This window comes from Anopheles coustani, chromosome 2 (genome assembly GCF_943734705.1).
Source record: "Anopheles coustani chromosome 2, idAnoCousDA_361_x.2, whole genome shotgun sequence".
In the NCBI taxonomy this organism is placed as follows: Eukaryota; Metazoa; Arthropoda; class Insecta; order Diptera; family Culicidae; genus Anopheles; species Anopheles coustani.
Genome location: NC_071289.1, coordinates 38,093,983 through 38,116,930, shown reverse-complemented (window position 1 = coordinate 38,116,930; position 22,948 = coordinate 38,093,983). Strand labels below are relative to the sequence as shown.

At 43.6% G+C, this 22,948-nt stretch overlaps 2 protein-coding genes across 3 annotated transcripts; both read left to right on the top strand.

The window, feature by feature from the left end:
• Window positions 1–2,494: 2,494 nt before the first annotated feature.
• Window positions 2,495–16,232, top strand: LOC131266816 (carnitine O-palmitoyltransferase 1, liver isoform). Of its 2 annotated transcripts, XM_058269463.1 has the most exons (13): window positions 2,495–2,750; window positions 9,966–10,276; window positions 10,361–10,497; window positions 10,570–10,726; window positions 10,806–11,249; window positions 11,339–11,854; window positions 11,941–11,966; window positions 12,528–12,590; window positions 13,196–13,261; window positions 14,306–14,444; window positions 14,527–14,775; window positions 14,860–15,219; window positions 15,323–16,232. In XM_058269463.1, exons 2-13 carry the CDS (start codon window positions 10,136–10,138, stop codon window positions 15,440–15,442), a joined length of 2,418 nt encoding a protein of 805 aa, XP_058125446.1. In that variant the 5' UTR covers window positions 2,495–2,750; window positions 9,966–10,135; the 3' UTR covers window positions 15,443–16,232. The 2 variants fall into 2 exon arrangements, with proteins under 2 accessions (XP_058125446.1, XP_058125447.1); XM_058269464.1 differs by lacking the exon at window positions 12,528–12,590.
• A 533-nt stretch (window positions 16,233–16,765) lies between these two features.
• On the top strand, window positions 16,766–17,865 carry LOC131265877 (cytoplasmic dynein 2 light intermediate chain 1). Its single transcript, XM_058268217.1, has 2 exons — window positions 16,766–16,915; window positions 16,981–17,865. The coding sequence occupies exons 1-2, from the start codon at window positions 16,766–16,768 to the stop codon at window positions 17,863–17,865; spliced, it is 1,035 nt and encodes a 344-aa protein (XP_058124200.1).
• The last annotated feature ends 5,083 nt before the right edge of the window (window positions 17,866–22,948 follow it).

Genomic DNA, 22,948 nt, shown 5'->3' with positions numbered 1-22,948 from the left:
TGCACTCTAGCGTGATTTTTTAGAAATATGTGACATTGACGAGGGGACAGTCAATGTGATTGTACTTTCAAACGAACCGTTTTCTAATGAAGCAACAATCGAGTTATATCATGAAATTAGTATTACTATTTTTAGTAAAGTACTGTGTATGCAAAAATTATGAATAATTTTAGGCATGATTTCACATGCCTATTTGCCATCAAAATTCTACAACTCTGCAACTGCAAACTCGAGTAGTTTTTGATAATTTATGTTTGAATAACTTTTGAGTGAATTCCCAAGGAGAACCTTGCTGCACTTTCCTACCAAAGGTGTACATGCCTACCAAAGAGAACCTTGCCAAGTGTATTTTTTGGCAGGCATGTACTCCTCATAACCTACTAATAATTTTTTTTTGGGAGGCACCGCATTGTTTCGAGAGGTACTGTCTGTCAAACCTTTGTTTGTTTACTGTTTACTGTGCAAGTTTGGCCAACTAGCAGGCATTCGACCGTGTTTTTACCAGCGTATTCTTTGTTTCATTAGTTGTTTAATTTTTGTTATAGCCGTTGTTACCGGGTGTAACATAGCATCAGTGGCAATCCAATAGCAACGCTTAGATCGACCGACTCGGGGTGGTTAACCGGGGCCGGGTTAACTCGCGCCAGACAGTACCCAAGGAGAACCTTGCTGCACGTTCCTACCAAAGGTATACATGCCTACCTAAAAGAACCTTGCCAAGTGTATTTTTGGTAGGCATGGACTCCTCATAACCTACCAATATATTTTTTTTTTCGAAAGCACTGCAGTGGAAGGAGGTACTGGCTGTCAAACCTTTGTTTGTTTATTGTTGATTGTTTACTGTGCAAGTCTGGCCAACTAGCAAGCATTCGACCGTGTTTTCACCAGCATATTCGTTGTTTCATTAGTTGTTAGATTTTTCTTATAGCCGTCCCAACGAGAAATTTTGGCGTTTTCGGTTTACAACTAGATTGCATAGAAAATCTGCTGCAAAAGAAGGGGTAAAAGAGTTCTGAAAAGAAGAGCGGGCAGTTCTGAAGAGAATTCTTTTACCCCAAAATAACGCCAAAATTTCTCGTTGGGGATTTCACATGCCTATTTGCCATCAAAATTCTACAACTCTTCAACTGCAAACTCGAGTAGTTTTTGATAATTTATGTTTGAATAGCTTTTGAGTGAATTAATTAATAGAAATAGGTGTTATAAACGCACAGTCACGTTGTCAAAACTGTTCTCTTTTGAGGTGTCCCGCAAGTATAAAGAGAATTGTTTTACCCTTCTTCATTCATTCTGATTCAAGAACCTGAATCTGAATTACGCAACACTAGAGCAATCTGAAATCAATTACATTATCTCTAGATCGACTCGTTACGTGTCTAGATCGAGTCATATTAAATTCAAATAGATTGGGATCAAGTCAAAATCGAATCAAATCGAGTCCCAAACAAATCAAATCTGATACGAATCCCAAACAAATCAAATCTGATTCGAATCCCAATCGAAATAAATCCTTACCGGGCCGCTACACGAACCGAAAACTCCAACCGAGAACTCAAAAACCGTATAAGTTTACGTCAAAATCTTCTCGGTTCGTGTAGCCGCGTTTTGTGGTACCAATTCTGTGAGCCACGCTACACGAGCCGCAAACTCAAAACTTTGCGGCGCGACGAGGTTTTTGTTTTTGATTTTTCAGTTAACTCAAAAATCTTCCTTCAAAGCAAACAAGATCTTATTTCAATTCACACAAAAAGTAAAAGATGGATAATCTGTTGAAGTGTGGCTAACTACCCTATCGCGGGTCATCGAGTTGAGTACCCAAAACTTGCAACAACGCAACAGGCGTATTGTGCGGAGGCAAGAAGATGGCAACCGTTTGCTGGACAATACTGTAGCAGAGCATGCAAATGAAACTATAATTAACTTTCTTCGCATGAAGAAGGAAGATTTTGATGTTCTCAAGTTACATAAAAAGTGGTAGAATAAAATATTTTAATCTTTATCATTAAACTTTTTGAAACTTTTAGATTTTGGAATCAGTTGGTGGGCCGGACTTTGCGAACCCCTGATCTATAGTGAATTTATAATTGATATTCTAGCTATAAAATGACAAAATATTACCGTAACTACAAAAGAAACACGTAAATTTATCACCATATGTTCGTTTATTTTGTTTTTGAGATTTGTTATGTTTACATTTATTTCTTTTTCGTCTTCTTCTTCTGACGCATTTGAGTTTTCGGTTAGCTGCCAAAAACTTCTCGGGTGCAGTTTTCAGCTCACGGAGCTGAAAAGTTTTTGACGTAAACTTCTCGGTTGTTCCCCTCTTCTCGCCGAGAAGTTTTTGAGTTTTCGGGTCGTGTAGCGGGGCTCTTAGATTCCGTCAGATTGGATTCGAATCTTTGGAATCCGTCTAGGGATCGAATCTTCGAATCTTCCAAATCCCGATTCTGTCAACACTAATCGAATCGTTGTCAGTTGCAGATCGGATACAAACGTGGGCGGTTCTTTCTATGTTCCCTGGACTATTGTCCCGTGATTGTGAAGTTTTCGTTTTGCGTAATCGATTACAAAGAGTAATTTAATTAACACTAACGTATGTGAGACAACAGTGTAAAAGATTAGTCGTTACAAGAAAGTGTTTTGTTCGTTAGCGCTTCATCAAAAACAGATTTGAAAGAAGAAAACCTGTCGCCTGTTTGCTCCTGCAGAGTACCCCCCGATAGTGAATATCAGAACGAAACAGTGACGAAGTAAGTGCTTATAAATAGAACTTTGGCCAACTAACGGTACTAAACCGGTGACTAAATTAAGGTGCAACAGAACTACGCGTAAACACGTACGGTAGTTTGTCACCGTATTCATCATATTCACTAAGGTTTTCTCTAAATATTCCCTTGCCCTAAAATGGCCGAACAACCACCGGCTGGGTGATATTTGGACAAGTGGGCAGCAAATTTCTATCGGTTCAGAGCATTTCACCAGTAAAAAAACGGTAGGGCGTATGAGTAAAAGTAAAAACGCTAAATGTTGGGGAACATAAACAAGTTCGTCCTTGCTAGTCGGCGGATCCCGTTCGGTTTCGGTTTTCTGACTGACCTACTTTTCCGTCTCTGCCTATACACTGCATGTGTGTGAGTGTGGACATGCCTTCGCGCACGACAGCGCGTGGCATTTACGAGGTTTATTTTTCCGGGGGCGAAACGTGATAACGAATGAGAATAATCAAAACATTTCGAACGTTTATAATTAGTGATGTTGTAAAAATGTTCTTCCATGTAGTCACACAAATGTGAATGTTAGGTGAATTTATGTTTTAAGCCATAAAAATACAAAAAATATATATATAAAAAGAAGTGGTTGAGGAATTTTATTATATTTTTCATTCCTCATAACTTCACATTAACAAGTTTGGTCTAAACCATTTTAAAGACTCTGTAAAATTCCGATAACGGGTGTCCATTATGAAAATCGTAAATCAATTTTCAAATATATTTCTCCCTTTGATACCTTTAAAGACACAAACTGTGAATGTTAAAACTAAACCCTAATCCACTCGATCGTTCACCTTGGAAACCAATCCCCCAAACTTCATTCAACTGTCCTCCGTGTCAGCCTACTGTGAGGCGAATGTAAATCAAAACAAATCAAAGCAACATTTATACGTAGGAAAAAAAGGAAAAGAAAGCTCAGCGACAAAGGCCAAAAAATAACATTATGCAACAACCTGAGATGTAGAGATCGTTTGACCAACACAAAGCCACGTTGCGGTCAAAGTCCTCCACCAGTCAACAAAACAGCAACCTGCGCTAAGACCTAACAATGCGGACAGGCGAAGGGAAGTAGTGTGGAGAGATGTACACAGCATCGGAAACACCTATCTCTACCCAAGTCTCCCCGTTTCCCATGCCGGCGCGATCGATCTGGTGTTCGTGAGATCTTGGATCCACTCTGTGGAGGTCAGATCTGTTAAAAGACGCGAAGCAAATCAAGAAACCACACGCTGAACCGCGGCCCAACACTTCAACATTGCACAAAGTGAAGGCAGTGGGTTGCATTGTGCATTGTGCCTGCCTAGAAACGAATTTGTCTGTGAGAGATTCAACCGCGATCGCAGAACTGGTTTGTGGGTGATCCACAATTTGCTCCACTCTGTTGCCACCAACCACCAGCGGCCCCCGGTTGCCTTCGAAAGTATGGCCATCGATTCTAACGCCTGCCGTTGATCATTGCAGTTTATTTCGCTCAATGTGCGATCATACAGCTGCATTGTAAAAAAAATCTCGAGATGCCATTCCAACAGCCACTAACCGCACATTCCGAACGCTGTACACAACATCGTCAGCCAAAGGTCGCACGCTCATTCTCTTTCGCCGTTTCGTTGTGGGGATTCTGACGAATAAACATCCGCCGCACGCCGAACGGAGGAACAGAGTCATCGCGAAACCGTGGTAGCGGTGATAAGCTTCAGCGACCTTTGGACGGATGTCTCCGATGAATGTTTCTTCACGTCCTCCAACCGACGGCAAAAAATGTTGTCCTCCGTGCGCCAACAATTTTGTGGCAGACTTATCGCGGATTTGGCCACCGTGAGGGGCATTGACTTAGCGTGCTTATCCCTGCTCTAATCGGTTCCTGGTTTACATTTTCGGCCGGTACCCTTGTCTTATCTACGATCCTTTTATTTTGGAATAGACATTGCTTGCTTCTTACCTTCTTTAGATAGTGTGTACATTGTTTGGGAAATTGAACAAAGTAAAGAGAAGAGAAATCGCGTGGAGTTGAGCGTTATCTTTTCTTTTTTTATCGGCTACATTAACTTTTACACCGTAATCTTTTTTGGGCACAAACATATTTTTACATAAAATATTAATAATTTTTTAAAATAGTGCTATTACTTGTTGGAACAATACCCACAAAAATAAAATACTTGGTCGGTATTCTATACCGCTAATCCATAAATCAATTTTCGCAACAATAAGAATAATTTCGAGACTAATCACTAATTGCGGAGCCACGTTAAACTAATAGGATGTAATGAGTTTTTCATCGAATCTACTGCAATAGTCTTAAGATTAGCTGTGGCTTCTTATTGCTGAAGTAAAAATGTCTCATTTAGCTCTCCCCTTTACTCATTAACGAACGGAAATGATCACACAGTCGAAGTGAATGAAATTTATTCGTCAGATTTGAAACGGAATTTGGAGGCCTTTGCGTTTGCCGTTTGTTTGAGCAACATGGCAGGGAGCAGTGGGGCCTATCTTTGATGCAACACATCTCCGTTATCTCAATGATGTTCCCAGAAGCACCTTAAGCGACGTTACAAACAAAACATTGTATAATGTTTAACCGTCGCACCAGTCAGCTGACCTTCCTGGTTCGGTTCGATTATCTTGAGCCATGTTAAAAACGAACCAAATCCACCTTCGACGCCGTCCGCCGACGTACTTCATAAGCCTGATACTTTCTTATCATTTCCTTGGGCCATCCAGCCACCAACTGGTTCGATCTGGTTTGAAGTAGAATCAAATTCCAACACGGCGCATTATGCAAAAAAACGAAAATGCTTGAAATTTTTTTATCGCGGGCGGAATAGAAGATATGCATAGAAGCGGACATATGCCACGAGTCAGCACGAAATTTGCTGCAAACGGTGGAACGTTTACCCTTTTAACGCCTTGATCACTTGATCGCCCCGAGCCAACCGTAACCATTATGATGCGAGTGCGATCTAGTGATCAACAAACCGGCGAACACGTTTAACCAACACCAACCTGGGGCGGTGGAAGAAGCAGTACTGGTGATATTTTAAGCAAAGGCGCTACCATCGCCAACCGGCAGCATTTCTAACGCGCTTTCTGGTTGTCTTGGTCAAGCCGGAACCCGTGAACAGCGATGCGGTATTCTACGACGCAACGCGCGCCTGCCGCTACCCGGTGGACTTTGCACCGGCCACCGTTTACGTCACCGAACCGCGAGTCCGTTTCGGCATCGGGTTGTTTTGTTTGCGTACTGTATTCTTTCGTCTGCGCGCGTCCCATCGACACGAAAACCATGTGTGAAGTACGGCTCGTGCTCCCGCAGTGGGACACTTGTCGATGAAGAGCGGGCTCTTGTATCAACAGCTTCCTTCGATGTTTATTTTAAGAGCAAATTTCAAATCCAACACGTCAATGATCTTTGTCATGTATGGATATATAATATGTATTTATATACGTTGTTGTTTTTTAATTTTTAAGTTTATCATGACGTACATTTCGTCATGTGTCTCCCGATTAGAAATCATTAAGCCGCAGAGATTAACGGGTTTTTGGGTGCTATTTTGGCATAAACCCGGCATAAGTTCCATGCTGGACACAATCTCGGCGTGCCAAGATTAACAATTTCGTCCGTCATTTACCTGGCTGACTAACCGGGCGGTTTCAAAGGTCAACAGCAACACATTTCCAGGATGATAAAGCGCCGAAACCAATCATGAAAATTTTTTCCAATGTACGTTTTAGTTTTTCTTGATATAAAAATACTAGATTGCTGTTGAAGACAATTTGAAAAAATAATAGTTCTGCAACGGAATCAACGCATGTTTAATACAAGCGCATATTGGAATTTTGGAACACAGACTAGGGCTCAATAGTAATTAGAAATTAAAATAAGAAAAAAATCGAAAAGGTTCAGTAAAAGCAGTAGAGTTACATAAAAAACATAAAACCTTTATCGTGAAGTTCTAGATAAAAGTTTAGCAAGACGGAGCTAAAACACATGTGGACGTAATTGAAACAGTTCTTTCTTGCGGGTAACATGCAAGGTTCCTAAAACAATGCACTATCCTTCCTCTAGTAAAGACGATCGACTCATTTCTGTTTTTGCTAGCATTCTGCATCTTCTTAAAAAACCTGATCACTGATCACACACTGATTCAAGTTGCGAATATGCAAGATCAAATGGTACAACCAGTTACAGATTGAGTCGTTCTCCGATTAGCCTTTGCCCCCCTGGGCGTATGCCACCAATCCGTAGCCGCTGTCCGTATTGTTTGATCCGTAAAGATCGGTCCCGTGGTTCGCGGTGGTTTGTTCGTCGTTCAACGCACACTTAGCACGCTAGTAGTACCCCACTCATACCGCCTCGTCCGACAAAACAACGGATGCGTTCGTTCCACTATCTCGCCGTCGCGACCGATGGATGCCATCTCGCGTCGCCACGACCGCTGGACAGCGCGGATCCCACGTCAGTCGTCGTTCGCTGGTCAACCCGTACGCGCGTGTGCAGTTGGTCGCGGGTTCTACGCCACCTGAAGCGTTTCTATTGCGTTGGTTTAGAGTGTACTTTGGAGTGAGAGCAGGTTAGATATGCGTTATTTATTAGCGTGCTGGTTTCGGGAAGGCAGTTGTGCAACGGAAGTGATGTTTTTTTATTGTTATTTGAACGCTCGATAGTCAGTTTCTGTTACATGGTTTTGAAGTTGTAGCTCACCAGATTTATTGTGATTTTTAAAAGTTTTTCCAATGCCGACTATTGTTGAAGGTGTTTTAACTTCTTTTAACTAGAAATAATTGGCTCTAGTGTTTTTCAAAGGATGGAAAGCGGACATCAACCCAAAAAAGATCTTTGTTGTACCACAAGTAGCTGCTTCCTTAGGATCAACCAAACCAAACGCAATGAATGAAATCTTGCAATGGTAGTATGGACAAAGCAGCTGACTGGACAACGGCTGGTTCACATGTTCAGAGGCTTAAATAATAGCATACTGCAACGCACTGGCACTCGGTGAAAGGTGAAGTCGTTTCAAGCTGGTACCTGGAACTCCTCCCGTCCTAAACCGGACGACCTTAAGGGCCAACGAGCCCATGAACCGTTGCCCAACATGAACGTTCCTCCATTCGTAATTAAAAGGCAATGGCGAATGGTAGTCTCTAGGCGATCGCAGTTAATAGGTCCATCAGGGTTGTGCAAACGGCGCGGAGACAGGAAAGAAGACACGGCTTGCCGATGGATTCGGAAGGTCCAAGTACCTGGCCGTCCCCGAAACGACACTTTCCACGCGAGGGCCCACGATTGCCACACCGTACGCCATAAATTACGACAAGCCCATTCCTTAAAATCTACCCATCATCTAACGATCAATTGAATAAACATGCGGTGAAAATAGCGAATTCCTTCTCCCCCCGGGTCGTTAAGGGTTAGCATCGACACAAGCCCTAATGGGTTAACACGCAGTGGGCCCTGTGGAAAGGTACGCCTTCCCGACCATCGAAAGTGGAAAGTTTACCTTAATGAGGCGCGCGCGTGCAGATGGTTCTGTCGAAGAAAATTTCCTACCCTCCAAGACACCAGACGGCGAACGACGGGTTGTGGCGGGTGATTTCTGTCCCGGATGGGAATCCATCGACTGGGCCGAACCAATTTCTCGTTTTCTCCACCGCGCACCTTAAGAAGCAGTGGCGTTAGTCGAATGGTGGCGGGGGGTTTTTCAATGTCACTCGGATATACACCAGGCCAGTTTCTTTAATGCGCGATTTCGTAACCGCCTTTGGCCGCGGACAACCAAAGCGTGCACCCAAAGCGTTCGTCTATGGTTTTGTTTCTTTTTCGCGCCACTCACCTAAACCACCGGTTTGGTGAACCATCCGACACAAGAGCACAAGGTCGCTGGAAGCGAAGATTTGGCAACCTGCAGGCGAAAGTTGGCGTTGAGGGCACGATCGGTAGCGATCTAGCTAGCTGCCGCCCCGGGTCGGTAGGCTTCCACCAAGGTTGTGTTTGGTGGTGGAATTCAGTGAACACGGGGCAAGGAAAACATATACATAACACATGCATACACTGTTACCGTGGCAAAGATCAAGGTTACACGTGCTTCGGTGGGTTGGGCCAGGGGGCTCGGTGGCCAGCAGCTTGGAGGGATGTTTTTTTGTTCAAATGTGCTCCGCCTGTTTACCGTGCCATGCTTCCTTATCGCGGGACGTGTTTTACGCAAACGTAATGCAAACTGGTTTACTCGCAACGTCGTTTTATCGAAAGCTTTGTTTTCATCAATTCAGATTCAATATTTATAGTGAAGTATTGACCCGAGGACATATTTCCAAGAACACCAACCCCGGGTTCGAATTGATCGAGATTAATGCAATGAATTGCCGATGAGTTACGAAAGATTTTACATTAATTTGTAATGCTTTCTTTTATTTGCCCGTAAAGTAATGAGAAAGCATAAATGAAGCCACCACCAAAACATGACATCGGGTTAGATTTTCAAGCGATCGTGACCGGGTTCAAATGAAGCGTTGTCAGTAACAATCATCACATCATTCTTTACAGGTTCTAAATCAAGTAAATTGGATTGTGCCGCTTGTGGTACGCAATTTACATTACACAAAGCGATAAAAAATCCCCTTTTCAAGGGCGGATTTGAATATTTGCTTTTTAACATAGTCAAATGATAAACATTTCAAACTGATAACAAATTTCTACTTCGACTCAAATGACTTCGTTAGAAACTGAATAAGAATTTAATTGTAAGATTTCTAGCAAATTTTGGTTTGATACCAAACAAATAAACACGTTGCTAGAAACATCCAGTTAGAAAACTAATAGAAACTAATGGTTCAAGGCCGGCCGTACCCCGTGTGCAATTATAGAGTCTAATGATCGTGTCACTATAATAGGCCGGTAGTAAGGTTGTTTACGATCACATGCGTCGTATGCGAATACTTACACCGTGACATTGAAGTTCTCTCCTGGTGGCTTGCTTTTATCTGAAAACCGGTTATCATTGCGACCGCGACATGATTTGCTTCCTTAGTTCGCAGATAACAGTGTTGGAGCGGCTGTGTAGACGTAAAATTTGGGTTCTCTATTATCACGGAGAATTATTTTGAGACGTAATCGCCGGCGCAGTACCCCCTGACCCAGTTATGGACCAAAACCGTTAATCTGTTCGTTGTTTTCTCTCTCTTTCTTTGTCTTTAATTTAGGGTAGCTTTATCAGCATAGCATCATCGACACGATTGTGTAACGGGGGTTTTTTTTTGTGTACCACAGTTGTGATTGCCGGTTTAAATTGTCTCACCGAAAGTGTTGCCGGTTTGGGTGTGGAAACAAAAAACTAAATACTTACTGAACCGGCCCAGGGTATTCCGGCGCCATGGCTGAAGCACATTCAGCCGTCGCATTCTCGTTCTCCATCACTCACGAAGGATGGGACATCAACTACGATCGGGAGGTCCTGGATCTCGTCTGGCAGTCGGGTGTACGATCGTGGAAAAAACGGTTGGCACGGTTCCGGGTAGGTGTGAACAGTTTCAAATGATCGTGATAATATTTCATTGAAATTAATTTATTTCCTTGTATTTTTTTTTTTTTTTTCAAGACCGGTGTACGCAACGGAGTCTACCCTGCCCATCTACAGAGCCTGTGGCTGGTGATAGCGATAGCGATAGGATTACATTTTACCCACCGTCACGTTCCATTTGATTTAGTCAACAAATGGTTAACAGTTTTACCAGGGTACGCTATTGGCCGGAAATCAAATTTACGTGCCATTCCAGTTATACTTATTCACATTCTTATGTCTTACAGCGATTCGTTACAATGGCAGCTAACGGCCTGTTCCCTGGCCGGATTGGTAGTTTGGCTTTCGATTTGCTACACGATGCGATACTCGCTGAAGCTGCTGCTAATGTACAAAGGATGGATGTACGAGAAACGTGCACCGGGCAGCAAAGTGTCCTTACAGGTACGCTGTTCGCTTTACCTCTCGGGGTCGGTAAATTCTTGATCGTTTTCATCTCTCTCTTCCCACCTCACACCAACAGACGCGGCTGTGGGCACTGTGTGTCAAAATACTTGCCACCTGGAACAAGCCAGGTTTGTACAGCTTCCAAGGATCGCTTCCGCGTCTGCCGCTGCCAAGTGTGCAGGAAACGATGTCCCGCTATCTTCGCACCGTTCGGCCGCTGCTGGATGATAGCAACTATCAGCGCATGGAACGGCTCGCGAATGAGTTCCAGGAGGGCATCGCAACGAAACTACAGCGTTATCTGATCCTGAAGAGCTGGTGGTCTACGAACTACGTGTCCGATTGGTGGGAGGAGTATGTGTACCTGCGCGGCCGTGGCGCCCTGATGGTTAACAGCAACTTCTACGGCATCGACGCTATTTTTATGCACCCGACGAAGGTCCAGAGTGCCCGTGCCGCCAGTGTCGTTAACCTGTTGCTACAGTTCCGCCGTACCGTTGAACGACAGGAGCTCGAACCGGTAAGTAAGAGAGAGAGCGAGCAAAGCTGCTTCCCTTGCGCCATACATGTCACACTCTGACACAATCTTTGCTTTCCATTGTTCCCCAGATACTAGTGCAAGGCCTGGTGCCACTCTGCTCCTGGCAGTACGAGCGTATCTTCAACACCGTGCGTGCCCCCGGCGTGGAAACCGATAAGATCATCCACTACCAGGACTCGAACCATATCGTCGTGCTGTACCGCGGTTGCTACTACAAGGTCATCATCTACCACAACGGGCGGCTGCTGAGACCGTGCGAGCTGCAGATTCAGATCGAGCACATCCTGCAGCAGCGTGACGAAAAGCCGCAGCCCGGCGAAGAGTTACTCGCCTCGCTCACGGCGGGCGATCGTACGAAATGGGCCCAAATCCGCCAGACAGTGTTCGCGAAGGGCGCAAACCGTACCTCACTGCATACGGTCGAAAGTGCGGCGTTCGTGCTTTCGCTCGACGAAAAGCCGTTCGAGTTTGACCTGGCACATCCGGAAAAGTTGGACCAATTTGGACGCTATCTACTGCACGGCAATGGACACGATCGTTGGTTCGATAAGAGCTTCACCGTCTGCGTTGGCAGCAATGGAAGGGTAAGTGTACCGCCAATTGTGTGCCACCCATTTGACGTGTTCCTAAAGTGATGTTTTTTTTTTCCTTCTTTTCCATACGTTGGCAGATTGGATTCAACGCTGAGCATACGTGGTAAGTTACGATGACGGGTACGGGAGCCTGTTTCCGAGATTGTTTCCCAAAATTGTCATGTCATCGAAGTGAATCGGAGAAGACTGCTGGACGTACGTCACAATCTTGTTTCAAGGTTGTAACCCTCACACCGTCGATTGTAGGATTTCCACTTAGGCAAGCAGAGGTTGGACGAGGTCGGATTCAGATTCGCCCCACGAGCACTGGGCACTTCTGTAGTGGGGCATACCATTCAACCTCTCATTGGATAAACATAAGTCCACGTTCGTCAAGTGTCATTTGTCTAAATGTTTTTTCTCTCTTCTCTTCCTTTTTTTATTGTAAAAAAAAACTACCAAATTCCCCCCATCGCCTTGTGTTGTGCCGTCCGATACGACTCCCATCGGACTATTTAAAAAATCGTACCAAAACAAATACGTTCGGTATGGGGAACGACATCGCTCATACATCGATCCATCGCAATCCGCTCGAATGCGCGCTGTGATACACATCCGTCCGTCTGATCATCGATTCTCAAAAACACAAAAAAAAACAAATCAAAAACATCGTCATAAAATACAGGGCGGACGCAGCCGTCATGTCGCACATTTGGGAAATGTTGATCATGGGCGAAACTGAGCAGCGGTAAACCCCGTTTACGTATACCTCCATACTCTAGTACATCTTTGGCCCTTCTCTCCCTTTGTTGCTTTTGTACATAATTTCTTGATGGTCTTGCTTTTGTAGATGGCTAGTGAGAAGGGCAAACTCTTGCACTCATGTCGCACGTACCGCTCCGGAATGAACCATGGTGATAGCTACAATTTATGTTATTGGTTTGAGACATATTGGGGACATTCGTAAATTTTGGGGCGAATATTTTATAAATAGACTCACGCTACGCTTTGCTCGATGCTTTGAGGTTTCTTGGTATGCTTTGAGAATCCGTGCCCGGAACATGGAAAAGGCACCCTACGAACATACTATTCATGCGGGCGGGAAACTACCGGTGATGGATGAAGCTGTATAACCTTAAGAACATCGCATTCCACGGTTAGGGGAAAATGTAAAAATGAATGGTGGATAAAGGTACCTTCAGCAACTTGGTTTCTTTTTCGTCTCCTCCAGATCTCCCGCTACAATCGACCGACATTTGACGATAAATTTCATGCAAACGGTTCTTCCAATTACTTCCCACCAAACACACTTTCTACTACCTTTTTCTATCGTTGACTTTTGTTTTCCGCCAGGGCCGATGCACCCGTTATGGCACATGTTTGGGAATATATAGTCGCTGAAGAAGCAACCAACAAACGGTAATGGTTTTAGTTTAAGGATCAATCCCTTCATCCTTAAAAAAAAAAAAACAAAAAACACTGACGAACTATTAACTAACTGACCATCGATCTACCTAAACCCCGTACTTGGACACATGTGGCGCGTTGTTGCATGTACTTTTCGCAACTCAATTCGGTGCTCACACGAATAGGGATTTAACACTTACGTACACGATGTTTTCCCCTTTGGCATGCATATTCAGAAATGTTTCTTGATTTATATCCCTATCCTGCTCTCAAACGTTCTTTACGAAATACTCAGCAATAACGGAAGTGGTAGGAAATTCCAAAAAATTTCCAGATTCTATATGATTGGTATTCTTACGTACTTTATGTCACGAAATTTGTCATATTTTATGCCCTACTACTAAATGTTTATGGAATATCCAAATCCATATTTGTTAAATATTGTTTTCTTATCTTTTTACTCGTTTGCTTTGGCCTGAGAAACAATACAATAAATCTTTAATTGTTAATGAACATGTGTGCCAAGTTTTGCCATAATTAGTGAACTAATTACAAAAATCTTCGAAGGGGACAAAGATATTGTGACAAAGTTTAAACATCCTTTCCCGTTTTTAAACAATTCGATTTCAAACGTTTTGTGATACAAAATTCCCTGTAAATTTTTGTCAATCTAAACTGTAAAACTAACATTGTTAACAAAATGTTGTTCTAATTCACATAACACATTCGATTTCGGTACTTCTTTAACCTGAATGAAAGTTTCCATTCCAGCGGGTTTGCTAAATACTCTCTTATGCCGCTTACAGCATTAATAAGCTAGCTTCTTGAAGTTTACTAAATTAACTACTATTTTGATTATTATTGCTTTATCAATTTTCCTGCCGTAACCTAAAGCCTTACTTGTCGCACCTAACTTAGATTGTTTGCACGTAGAGCTAAAAAAATGTCTCAAAATTCTGCACGTGATGCTTATATGAAAGTAATTTAAGAATTGTATTTATTAAAACTATTTTCTTGGTTTATTAAATATTCAACTACGCGGGGTAAAATATGCAGATACGATGAAAAGGGTAACCCCGTCGGTATTCCGGAGTTTGAACCGCCAACCCCTAAGCGTTTAACCTGGGACCTGAACGATAAGGTAGCGCTGGACGCTATCGATGAGGCCCACCTAGCATCGCAGAAGCTGTTGAATGTAAGTCTGAAAGACCGTGATGTGCACCAGGGTAAACGATAAAATCGTATCTTATAAATTATTTTCTCCGTTCCCTCGGCAGGATGTGGATTTGAGAATTCTTGTTCACGATGCGTACGGCAAGGGTTTGATGAAAACGTGTCGCCTGTCTCCGGATGCTTTTATACAGATGGCCCTGCAGCTAGCGTACTACAGGGATGCGGGGAAATTCTCGCTCACCTACGAAGCTTCCATGACCCGGCTGTTCCGCGAGGGCCGTACGGAAACCGTCCGCCCATGCACAATCGAATCGGCAGCCTGGGTCAAGGCGATGCTCAATGACAGTGTTTCGGTAATATTGTGTTTTGAAAGAATACACCAATCCGTTTGCCTTTTTTTGTTGATCTAACGATTCTTGTTTTCTTTTTTTTTATAGGTCGAAGATCGTGTCCGTCTGCTTAATGAAGCCTGCGATCGGCACCAACTCGGTTACCAGGATGCCATGTGCGGCAAGGGAATCGACCGGCACCTGTTCTGTCTGTACGTCGTGTCGAAGTACCTGGAGATTGACTCGCCGTTCCTGCAGGAGGTGCTGAGCGAACCCTGGCGGCTGTCCACTAGTCAAACACCGCACGGGCAAACGTCCAAGATGGACCTGAAGAAGCATCCGAACTGCATCAGCGCCGGCGGCGGCTTTGGACCGGTGGCCGACGATGGCTACGGTGTATCGTACATTGTGGCCGGCGAAGATCTTATCTTTTTCCACATATCGTCAAAGAAATCCTGTGGCACGACGGTACGTAGCAGGCACACAATGGTTGTCTCCCTTTGTCTTGTTGTTTGCATTGGTTTAATTTACAATTTTCTGTTTGGTCTTTTGTATGTCCCTCTGTGTACAGAGCTCGGAGCGATTCGCACAGGAAATTTGCCGAGCCTTGGCCGACATGAAGCATCTCTTCGAGGAGTATCGTAGCCTGCAGAAGAAAGGCATCGCCAACGGTACCAAGTCGTCAAAATAGAAAAGGCCGAACACTAATGCTAGCGGGACATATCGTTGCATTCAAAGCATTCTAAACATCACGCGAAACTCTTTATAAGCACTGTTATTCTACGGTTTCACAATCAATAACGACAGCCAAACTACCTGAACCATCCATTTTAGCTTTTGTTTTGTCCCGATGTACGTATTTTATAAGGGACAAATTTGTTGTTAACGTTTGATGTAGTTTGATGAACAGAATACGACTTTAGTGCAAATACTTCTTTACCCTTTGACTATCACCTTATCGTGCATCCCCGCGTGGGTTGCATAATATGTAACTGAGATATTGATTGGAGCGTCTTTGTTTATTCGTTTAAAACACACACACAATTCACCATTGATCAACATCACCGACATAGAGACGAGCAGGAATAGGGCGTGTTGTAGAGTGTAAGTGTAACCGATGAGATCCTAAAAGAACTGCGTAAACGATGCAATCATCAATGCAATTGAGAGAAAAAATGGAAAAAATACTTCAAGCCCTGGCCGTGATCGAAGGTCGGTGCACGTGGTACCAAACATGCAATGGTTTAAATGTTTTTGCTTATTATTATTTTAATCGTAAACAGTAGTAAACGTTTGTTGTAGATAATTAGTTCGTGCGGGAAGCCGCTCGCGCTGGAAGGCGCTAACATGGAAGAACAGTCTAGATAGCATAAAGAGACACGAAAGAAAGTGAGGTAGCTGGGTGGTGCAGCACTGTTAAGACAAAAGAAAAATTACAAAGTGAAGCTAACCACCTATTACACAGTTTTGTAAGATCAAATAAAACCATTTTTGGAAAACAATACTGTGCGGGAAGCTTTTATTGTTAGAATTACAATTTGAAAGACGATTAAATGGAAATGTAACTAAACGCACTGATTTCATTTAATATTTCAGGTCATTGCCGCGTCGTATCACGGTTTACTTTGTTGGGATGCATTATTTGTATGCAAATATGACTTCCCCACTTTTTTCGCTCATTCCTTGGCATTAATCGCGTTTTCTCATTTATCTCGAGTAAATAATAATGCAGAAATTATTTATGGCAGCTCAAATATGGCCTAAAAAAGATAAATTACAATATTTAAGCTTCCATTGCATTCCTCATAGAACATCCGGCTTTTTTGTTTCAGTACGAGGCTTTTTTGTGATTCGTTACTAGGGTCGAACATCGGAATTGTTTACCAAACTTTGCCGTTGTGCATGGCAACGCTGGGTCAACCGTAGGCTGTCATATGCAGGTCCAAAAGTGGCTTAGTTTTCATCAGTCTTTGAAACACGGTTTTCCGAAGAGTTTCTTCTCAAAGAACACATCATGAGTGAGCTGAACTCAATGGAGGTTGATACGACCGAAACGATACAGGATATTGCTATTAAGTTGGTAAAGGAGCAGCTTAGTAACGAATCCTGTCTCGCATCCGTACCAACAGAGCGAACAATCTTTGTGCTCGGAAGTAAAGGAGTGGTAAGAGGGAAACAGAGATGGAGATGGTTTATAACTCATTACGTTCGTTTTCATCCCGGTTTAAGGGTAAGTCTACGCTAATTAACCGGTTCCTCGATCGAGACGATGTACCGAGACCGACGCTTGCACTGGAGTACTCCTTCGGACGGCGAACGGCAACGGGCCAGGGGGCGCAGAAAAACATATGCAACGTTTGGGAGCTAGGCAGTTTGGCAAACTCTAGTCAACTGATCGAAATGCCCATACGCTCCCATGGACTGGACACGTTTTCGAGCCTCATAATGCTGGACTTATCGCAACCCGATCGGCTCTGGACGGACCTGGAAAGCGTTTTGAACGGGCTCAAACGAGCGATTTCGAAGAACGCATCCCAGAAGCAGATCGAAGACATGAAGGCACAAACCGTGCAGCGTATCGGCAAAGACCACCCCGATCGTGCCACACTGGAGCTCTTCCCTTTTCCGATCGTCATCGTCGGCGGTAGGTACGACGTTTACCAGAACCTGGACTCGGAAATACGGAAACATGTTTGCCGGTGCCTGCGATCCATCGCCCACACCCTCGGCGCAGCGTTGGTGTTTTACTCCTCGAAGAACTCTTCCCTCGCAAAGCTCACGCGCGATACCATGAACCACCTGGGCTTTGGAAGTCCGTCCAATCCCTTCCGCACGCCGTCGTTCGACCATGGCGGGCCGCTAGTGGTTCCGTTCGGGGCGGACTCCTGGGAACGCATCGGAGTGACACCGAGCAACTCGGAACGCATCGGGCTCAGCTTCAGTACGCAAATACCGCAGATTACGATGGCGAACGGTATCCTGCCCGACGATCCGGCCAAGGATGCCGGATTTAGGGAGCCCACAATCGACGCCCAACGTTCCCAAAAAGACGATGAACTTATGTACGTGCTGAAGGACACGGAGATTCGAATGAAATTTGAAGTTGTGCAGTAGTATATTCTGGTCCAATATCCATGAAAAGCCTTTGTGTTAGCTCTAGTAAGGTGAGGTTACGCAACAAGCGAATTTTCGCTCTCCCCCGGAAGGTCAATAACCTTTGTCGTACGGTTGTTTTCCACAGCAGGTGGAGCATCTTCAAACGGGGAATGTGTGGCAGTTCAGTACCTTAGTCCGTCGGATCGGATGTAAATAAAAACACTAGCATCGGCATCAATCCGAACAAGGGCAGCCAGCCGAACATGAATGTTGTGGCGCATGTGCGTAACTATATGAGAAGTGGGAAAACATGTATCACAAGCGACCGGCGAGAATTGAAGAAATTTCATTAACACTAACAGTCTAACACCTTTAACGATAATCCATTGAGCACCATCGGAGCTCTCCTCAAAACCTACGATTCGTTTCATTTCTTGGTTGACAGCAAAAATAATAGATTTATTAAGAAATCTCGAAAGTGGAGGCTTGAGCTTCCTCGAGGGTTAAATTATTGTAGTTTTTATATCGTCAATATATTCAACACTCGAAGTTCAAAAAGCTTAAACGTCAAACGACCACTGATGATTTTATTTAAATTCAATTGGATTTTAACTTGAAATTAAACAAAGTTCTTCATTTTTTTGTGTTTAAGAATAACCTCAAATATTTCAATCTTGCCACCTGCCGTAACCATGGAATTGGAGGATTCTGTGTTATGGTAGGTAGAAACATACTATACAACCGAGGCACAATTGGCTGTTGTGATTTGCACCTAGGCAATAATAAAGAGAACCGTGAAGACTCGCTGGTCAGTCCAACACAAAGTTTGCCTTTACTTCCGTTGTGGTCATGGAGTACAGGCGTAGAGATATAGAGTTTTAAGAATGCTCCGTAACGCCGAAATGGTAACAAACATCGCGACATTCGGCTCACATCCGCTGAACCGCTGAAATTCACAGCTCCAGATCGAAAGAAAATCGGTAGCAAGAGAGGAGAGCGAATATTGAGAAAGTGATAAAAATGGAAGTGATATGGAAAATTTAGTACCTTGCTAAAAGAAAACGAGAAAAATAATAAGAGAGAGAGAGAGAAAGGAAGATTTTAGAGAAAAACCGGTGAACTTTGCCGTTACAGTTCCGGTCGGCGTTTACAAGCATTGCATGGCAAATGCAGTCGCTAATGGGGGAGAAACCGTTACCACTACCGAGAGTAACCTCTGAGAAGCGAGATTTACTAACCGTATTTACTACCATCGGGACGCACTTGTATGCGTCACTTCGCGAGTTTCTTTTCCAGCCGCTCCTCTGCAAACCTCGTGGAAATGCTCCATAACGTTTCTGCGAAATTCCATATGGGGAGGGGAGGCAACAACACAGTGAATCCAGTCTCGCACACCTGCTCACACATCGTGCTAGGCGGGGAGAGGGAGTTCTTCGAAATCTCGAGCAAAGCCGCGACACTCTTCTGCTTGCTGGTGGTTCAGCTCCGACATCCAACGTCTCGTAGAGCGAGTCGCAGCCTGATGTTCTCGGAGCACGGAGCTGGTAAACCGCCGCGCGTTCGATGGTGCGATTTTCCAGCAATATCACAACACCTCGTTTTAGGGAAATAGTGTACTAAGAGGTTAAACGAGCAGCCTTTGATTGTGTTGTAGTATTCAGCGGAACACTGTTTTGCGTTCTGAAGTAGGCTTAGAACTCCGTTTCAGTGGTTAGAAGGTGAAGGCCCAACAAAGATTTTTCTTGCTAATGCTGGTCTTTGTTAGAAGAAAAATTAAGGCACACCGAAGGGAAAAGTAAATACAAAATGCAGTGAAAATTCGGAGCCCATCAAGCCAGCTCCGTATCGATTAAATTGTCGCTCTCCTTAGAGTGGGTGTTTTTCGTTACGCCAAAACTCGGACGAGAAAAAATAAAACAACCCCTTTTTATCACCCAATCCCCCCCGGGTGGGGAGCGTAAGTTCCAACCCCATTCACAACTATAGATTCATACGCTTTTTCTTCGGAATCGTCCCGTTCGTCAGCATTTCGTAAGCATTCAATATCTCACCGCGTTTCCAGCAATCGAAGTAGCTACCATTAGGTATCCGCTGGTGCGTCAAGTTGCTTGCCACTGGAAAATCTCACCCTTAAAACTGTTGTATGTGTGGTGCCGTGTGTCGTGTTAGCGTGTGTTGGAAAACGAAAATCGGGCATCGCGAAAAGCGGTAACAAATCGGCACAATGCTCCCTTTGCCAGCGGAGTGAAGGGAGTGCAAAAATCCCATCACCACCAATGATTCAGTTTCCCCGCAAAGCGAAGTTGATGGATTAGAGGAAAACAAGCCCGGAAAACCTTCCTTCAGAGTGATGTTGTTGATTGTGCGTACGGGGTGAAATTTTCCAAACCCCGCATTGAAACGCTGGTGAAACGGCGGGCGCTTCGTAAAAAGTGAAACCTTCCACTTTGTTGTATGAAAATCCGCGCATAATGCCGGTGTGAAAATGCAGTGAACTTTCCTTCGCGCGTTCACAGAGTTTCTTTCCAGCGAATGAAACCGAGCGGTGCCCGTAAGAGGCGAAGTGAATGGCACGAGAAAAATCCGTCGATTTCGTACTGTGATAGTTGCCCAGGCCTTTTCCTTCCGGTTGGCCACGACGATTATTCACGATCGTCTCCGCGTTGGCGAAAGAGTGGCTTGTCTAGGAGAAAAATCATCACCGTCGTCGTCGTCTTCGTCGTCACCGTTATCTTTATCAGTTGTACTAACACCAGGTCTCCGCAATCGTATCGCACCCTTTCGACTTCACTAACGGTGTCGATGCACCAGGCGTTTCAGCTGTTATCGAAGAATCGATTCGTCGCAGAAACAACGTTTTGAACGTCACGGAACTGGCCGATATCTCGCCCCTGGAGCAGGCGATCCGTCTGATATAATTTATTACTGCTAAACAGGTGAGTGTGATTCAGTGTTCAGTTGCAATTTTAGACTAATTACATGAAAGGATACACCATTTACTTGTCTGATAGGCGGTCAAATCAGATAAAAATAATTTCATACAAGATTTTAGTTGAATACTACATTAAAGCCGAGTAAAGACGTATTTTGCTGATAAAAAGTTGTATCTAATGCAACATAGGTTAGTGCTGTATGTTATTACTATGGAAACTTATACCAAGCACATGCAAAAGCTGCAGTTCCATGCCTGTTTCACTACGGGCAAACTGTTACATAACTGAAATCAGACCCTTCCCTTGGTGCCAGTGGTAAACAGAATGGAAAACCATTCGTTGATGGTATGATAAAAATCAAAGAATCGTATAACTCTTAAGATTTTTTATCAAAGAGTGGAGCGTTTAAACAAATTTCTTCTAAACATTAGAATAAACTAAGAACGTATGCAATTATCTAAAGACAGTTACCGAAACGAACAGCCTCGCCTATGCAATGTGCTTAGGCTACACCTGTGATCCCTTTTAAGGCCTGTACTGGCAATCGTTGTTCTTGCCGGAGCCATCCAAAGTTTGGAGTTGGCTGTGTCGCGCAAATTGTGTAATCACGTTGACCTCGTTTCGGTTGACGGCCGTTACTGGCGAAGGCGACTGGTGGGCTGCAATGCTGCACCCGTCATACATTTTCCATCATCTTCGGTGGCATCGAAGATGCCGTATACTGTTTCATGCGAGCTGTTTGGCAGCGCTAGTTGTTTGTCTCCCAAGCATCTGTGCATACACTGCAAACCCGTTGGAGCGCTCGGTAAATGCAAAATGTAGGAATTCATAAACAAAAATTGTCCTATGCACTGTTGTTTAAAACTTTTAATACTAACTAATAAATACTGCAAAATTTTATCGCATGTTAAAATATTGCTTGTTGAAAATAATCAAAATCTGCTGACACGTGGCATACGGTTCACTTAAAACACACGGGATGATTTACATGCTGTAAACATCTCCCACAGTGCCAAATGCAATGCGATCCTCCTCGTGGCTGTTGCCTTGAACGTTAAATTGTCGCACCCTGTTTATTGCGCTCTTTACCACGCGCTTCTTCCATGTAGGAGGCATTTGGCAATATGTACATCTCCTACACGGCTTTGGGCAATAACGTTCAGAAGTCTGTTACATGCCTACATACGCTGCCACATTCGCTCAAAGTCAGCGGAGTGGAAGAAAATTTATAATTGTAACACAAAGCATCGAAACACTATGCCCCCAGTATCGCATCGTTTGGCAACGTCTAAGTTTGCGATCGTCTAGCTGTGTGCTCAAAAGTGCGTGACCGAGTGGAAGCGCTTAAAAGAATAACGATGATTCGCCAGATTGGGTTTCACTGTCGTGTGGTTTCATTTCGATATTTACTTTCAAGCCACGTCCTCTACATGGGGAAAAACGATTCGAATTTGACGACCGGATTCGGAATAGAATTTGATTTGAAGTTACATTAAATTGGTCCAAAAGGACCGTGATTCACAAACGTAATCCCATAGAAGGAAGATGATTTTCACTTTCTATTATGATTTTCGGTTCCATTAATATCACATATTTAGGTATGTGCTTATCAATGTATTTAATTTAGCAGCTGAAATGAAAAGTGTGTCAATTTTTGTACCTGATGGTTTCTGTAAGATGTGAAAAAATCTCTTTTTTATTTCTTCAGATGGTTTTCTGATTCTGCATACACTTATTTTTATAAATTTCCTCAACGTTCAATTTTTTGCTTCGTTCTGCTGAATCTCCCAACATGACATTTTGGTTCAGTTTCAGGAAACTTGATAATTTGTTTATCTTATCTGTAATATTTTATATTTGCGATGATAAACACATGGTGGTATGTTTGTACACCAAGATATTGTTGATCGGTTGGCAACTGTTATTGATTTATATTACATAAAATACTATGCATCTATTTAATTTATCAATAAATGCACCTTTATGGCAACGGCGACGATCGCCTATGTACAACCAGATGCTGATTTTGCAGCTGGATCAACGGATCAACCGTGTGCAAAACCGTTTATTTGAATGTAACCTTCAGGGCTCAACATTGGAAAGGTTACTTTTCGAGCAGCATATTCGAGCAGTTTCGATCAATTTCAGTATGTGGAGATGGACGTTTT

Excerpts from the sequence above, each read along its gene's own strand:
- LOC131266816 (XM_058269463.1), top strand. The coding sequence starts at position 10,136 with ATGGCTGAAGCACATTCAGCCGTCGCATTCTCGTTCTCCATCACTCAC. Across the intron at positions 10,727-10,805 it reads GCAGCAAAGTGTCCTTACAG|ACGCGGCTGTGGGCACTGTG; the intron begins GTACGCTGTTCG and ends TCACACCAACAG. Across the intron at positions 11,855-11,940 it reads GCGTTGGCAGCAATGGAAGG|ATTGGATTCAACGCTGAGCA; the intron begins GTAAGTGTACCG and ends ATACGTTGGCAG.
- LOC131265877 (XM_058268217.1), top strand. The coding sequence starts at position 16,766 with ATGAGTGAGCTGAACTCAATGGAGGTTGATACGACCGAAACGATACAG. Across the intron at positions 16,916-16,980 it reads TGCTCGGAAGTAAAGGAGTG|GGTAAGTCTACGCTAATTAA; the intron begins GTAAGAGGGAAA and ends TCCCGGTTTAAG.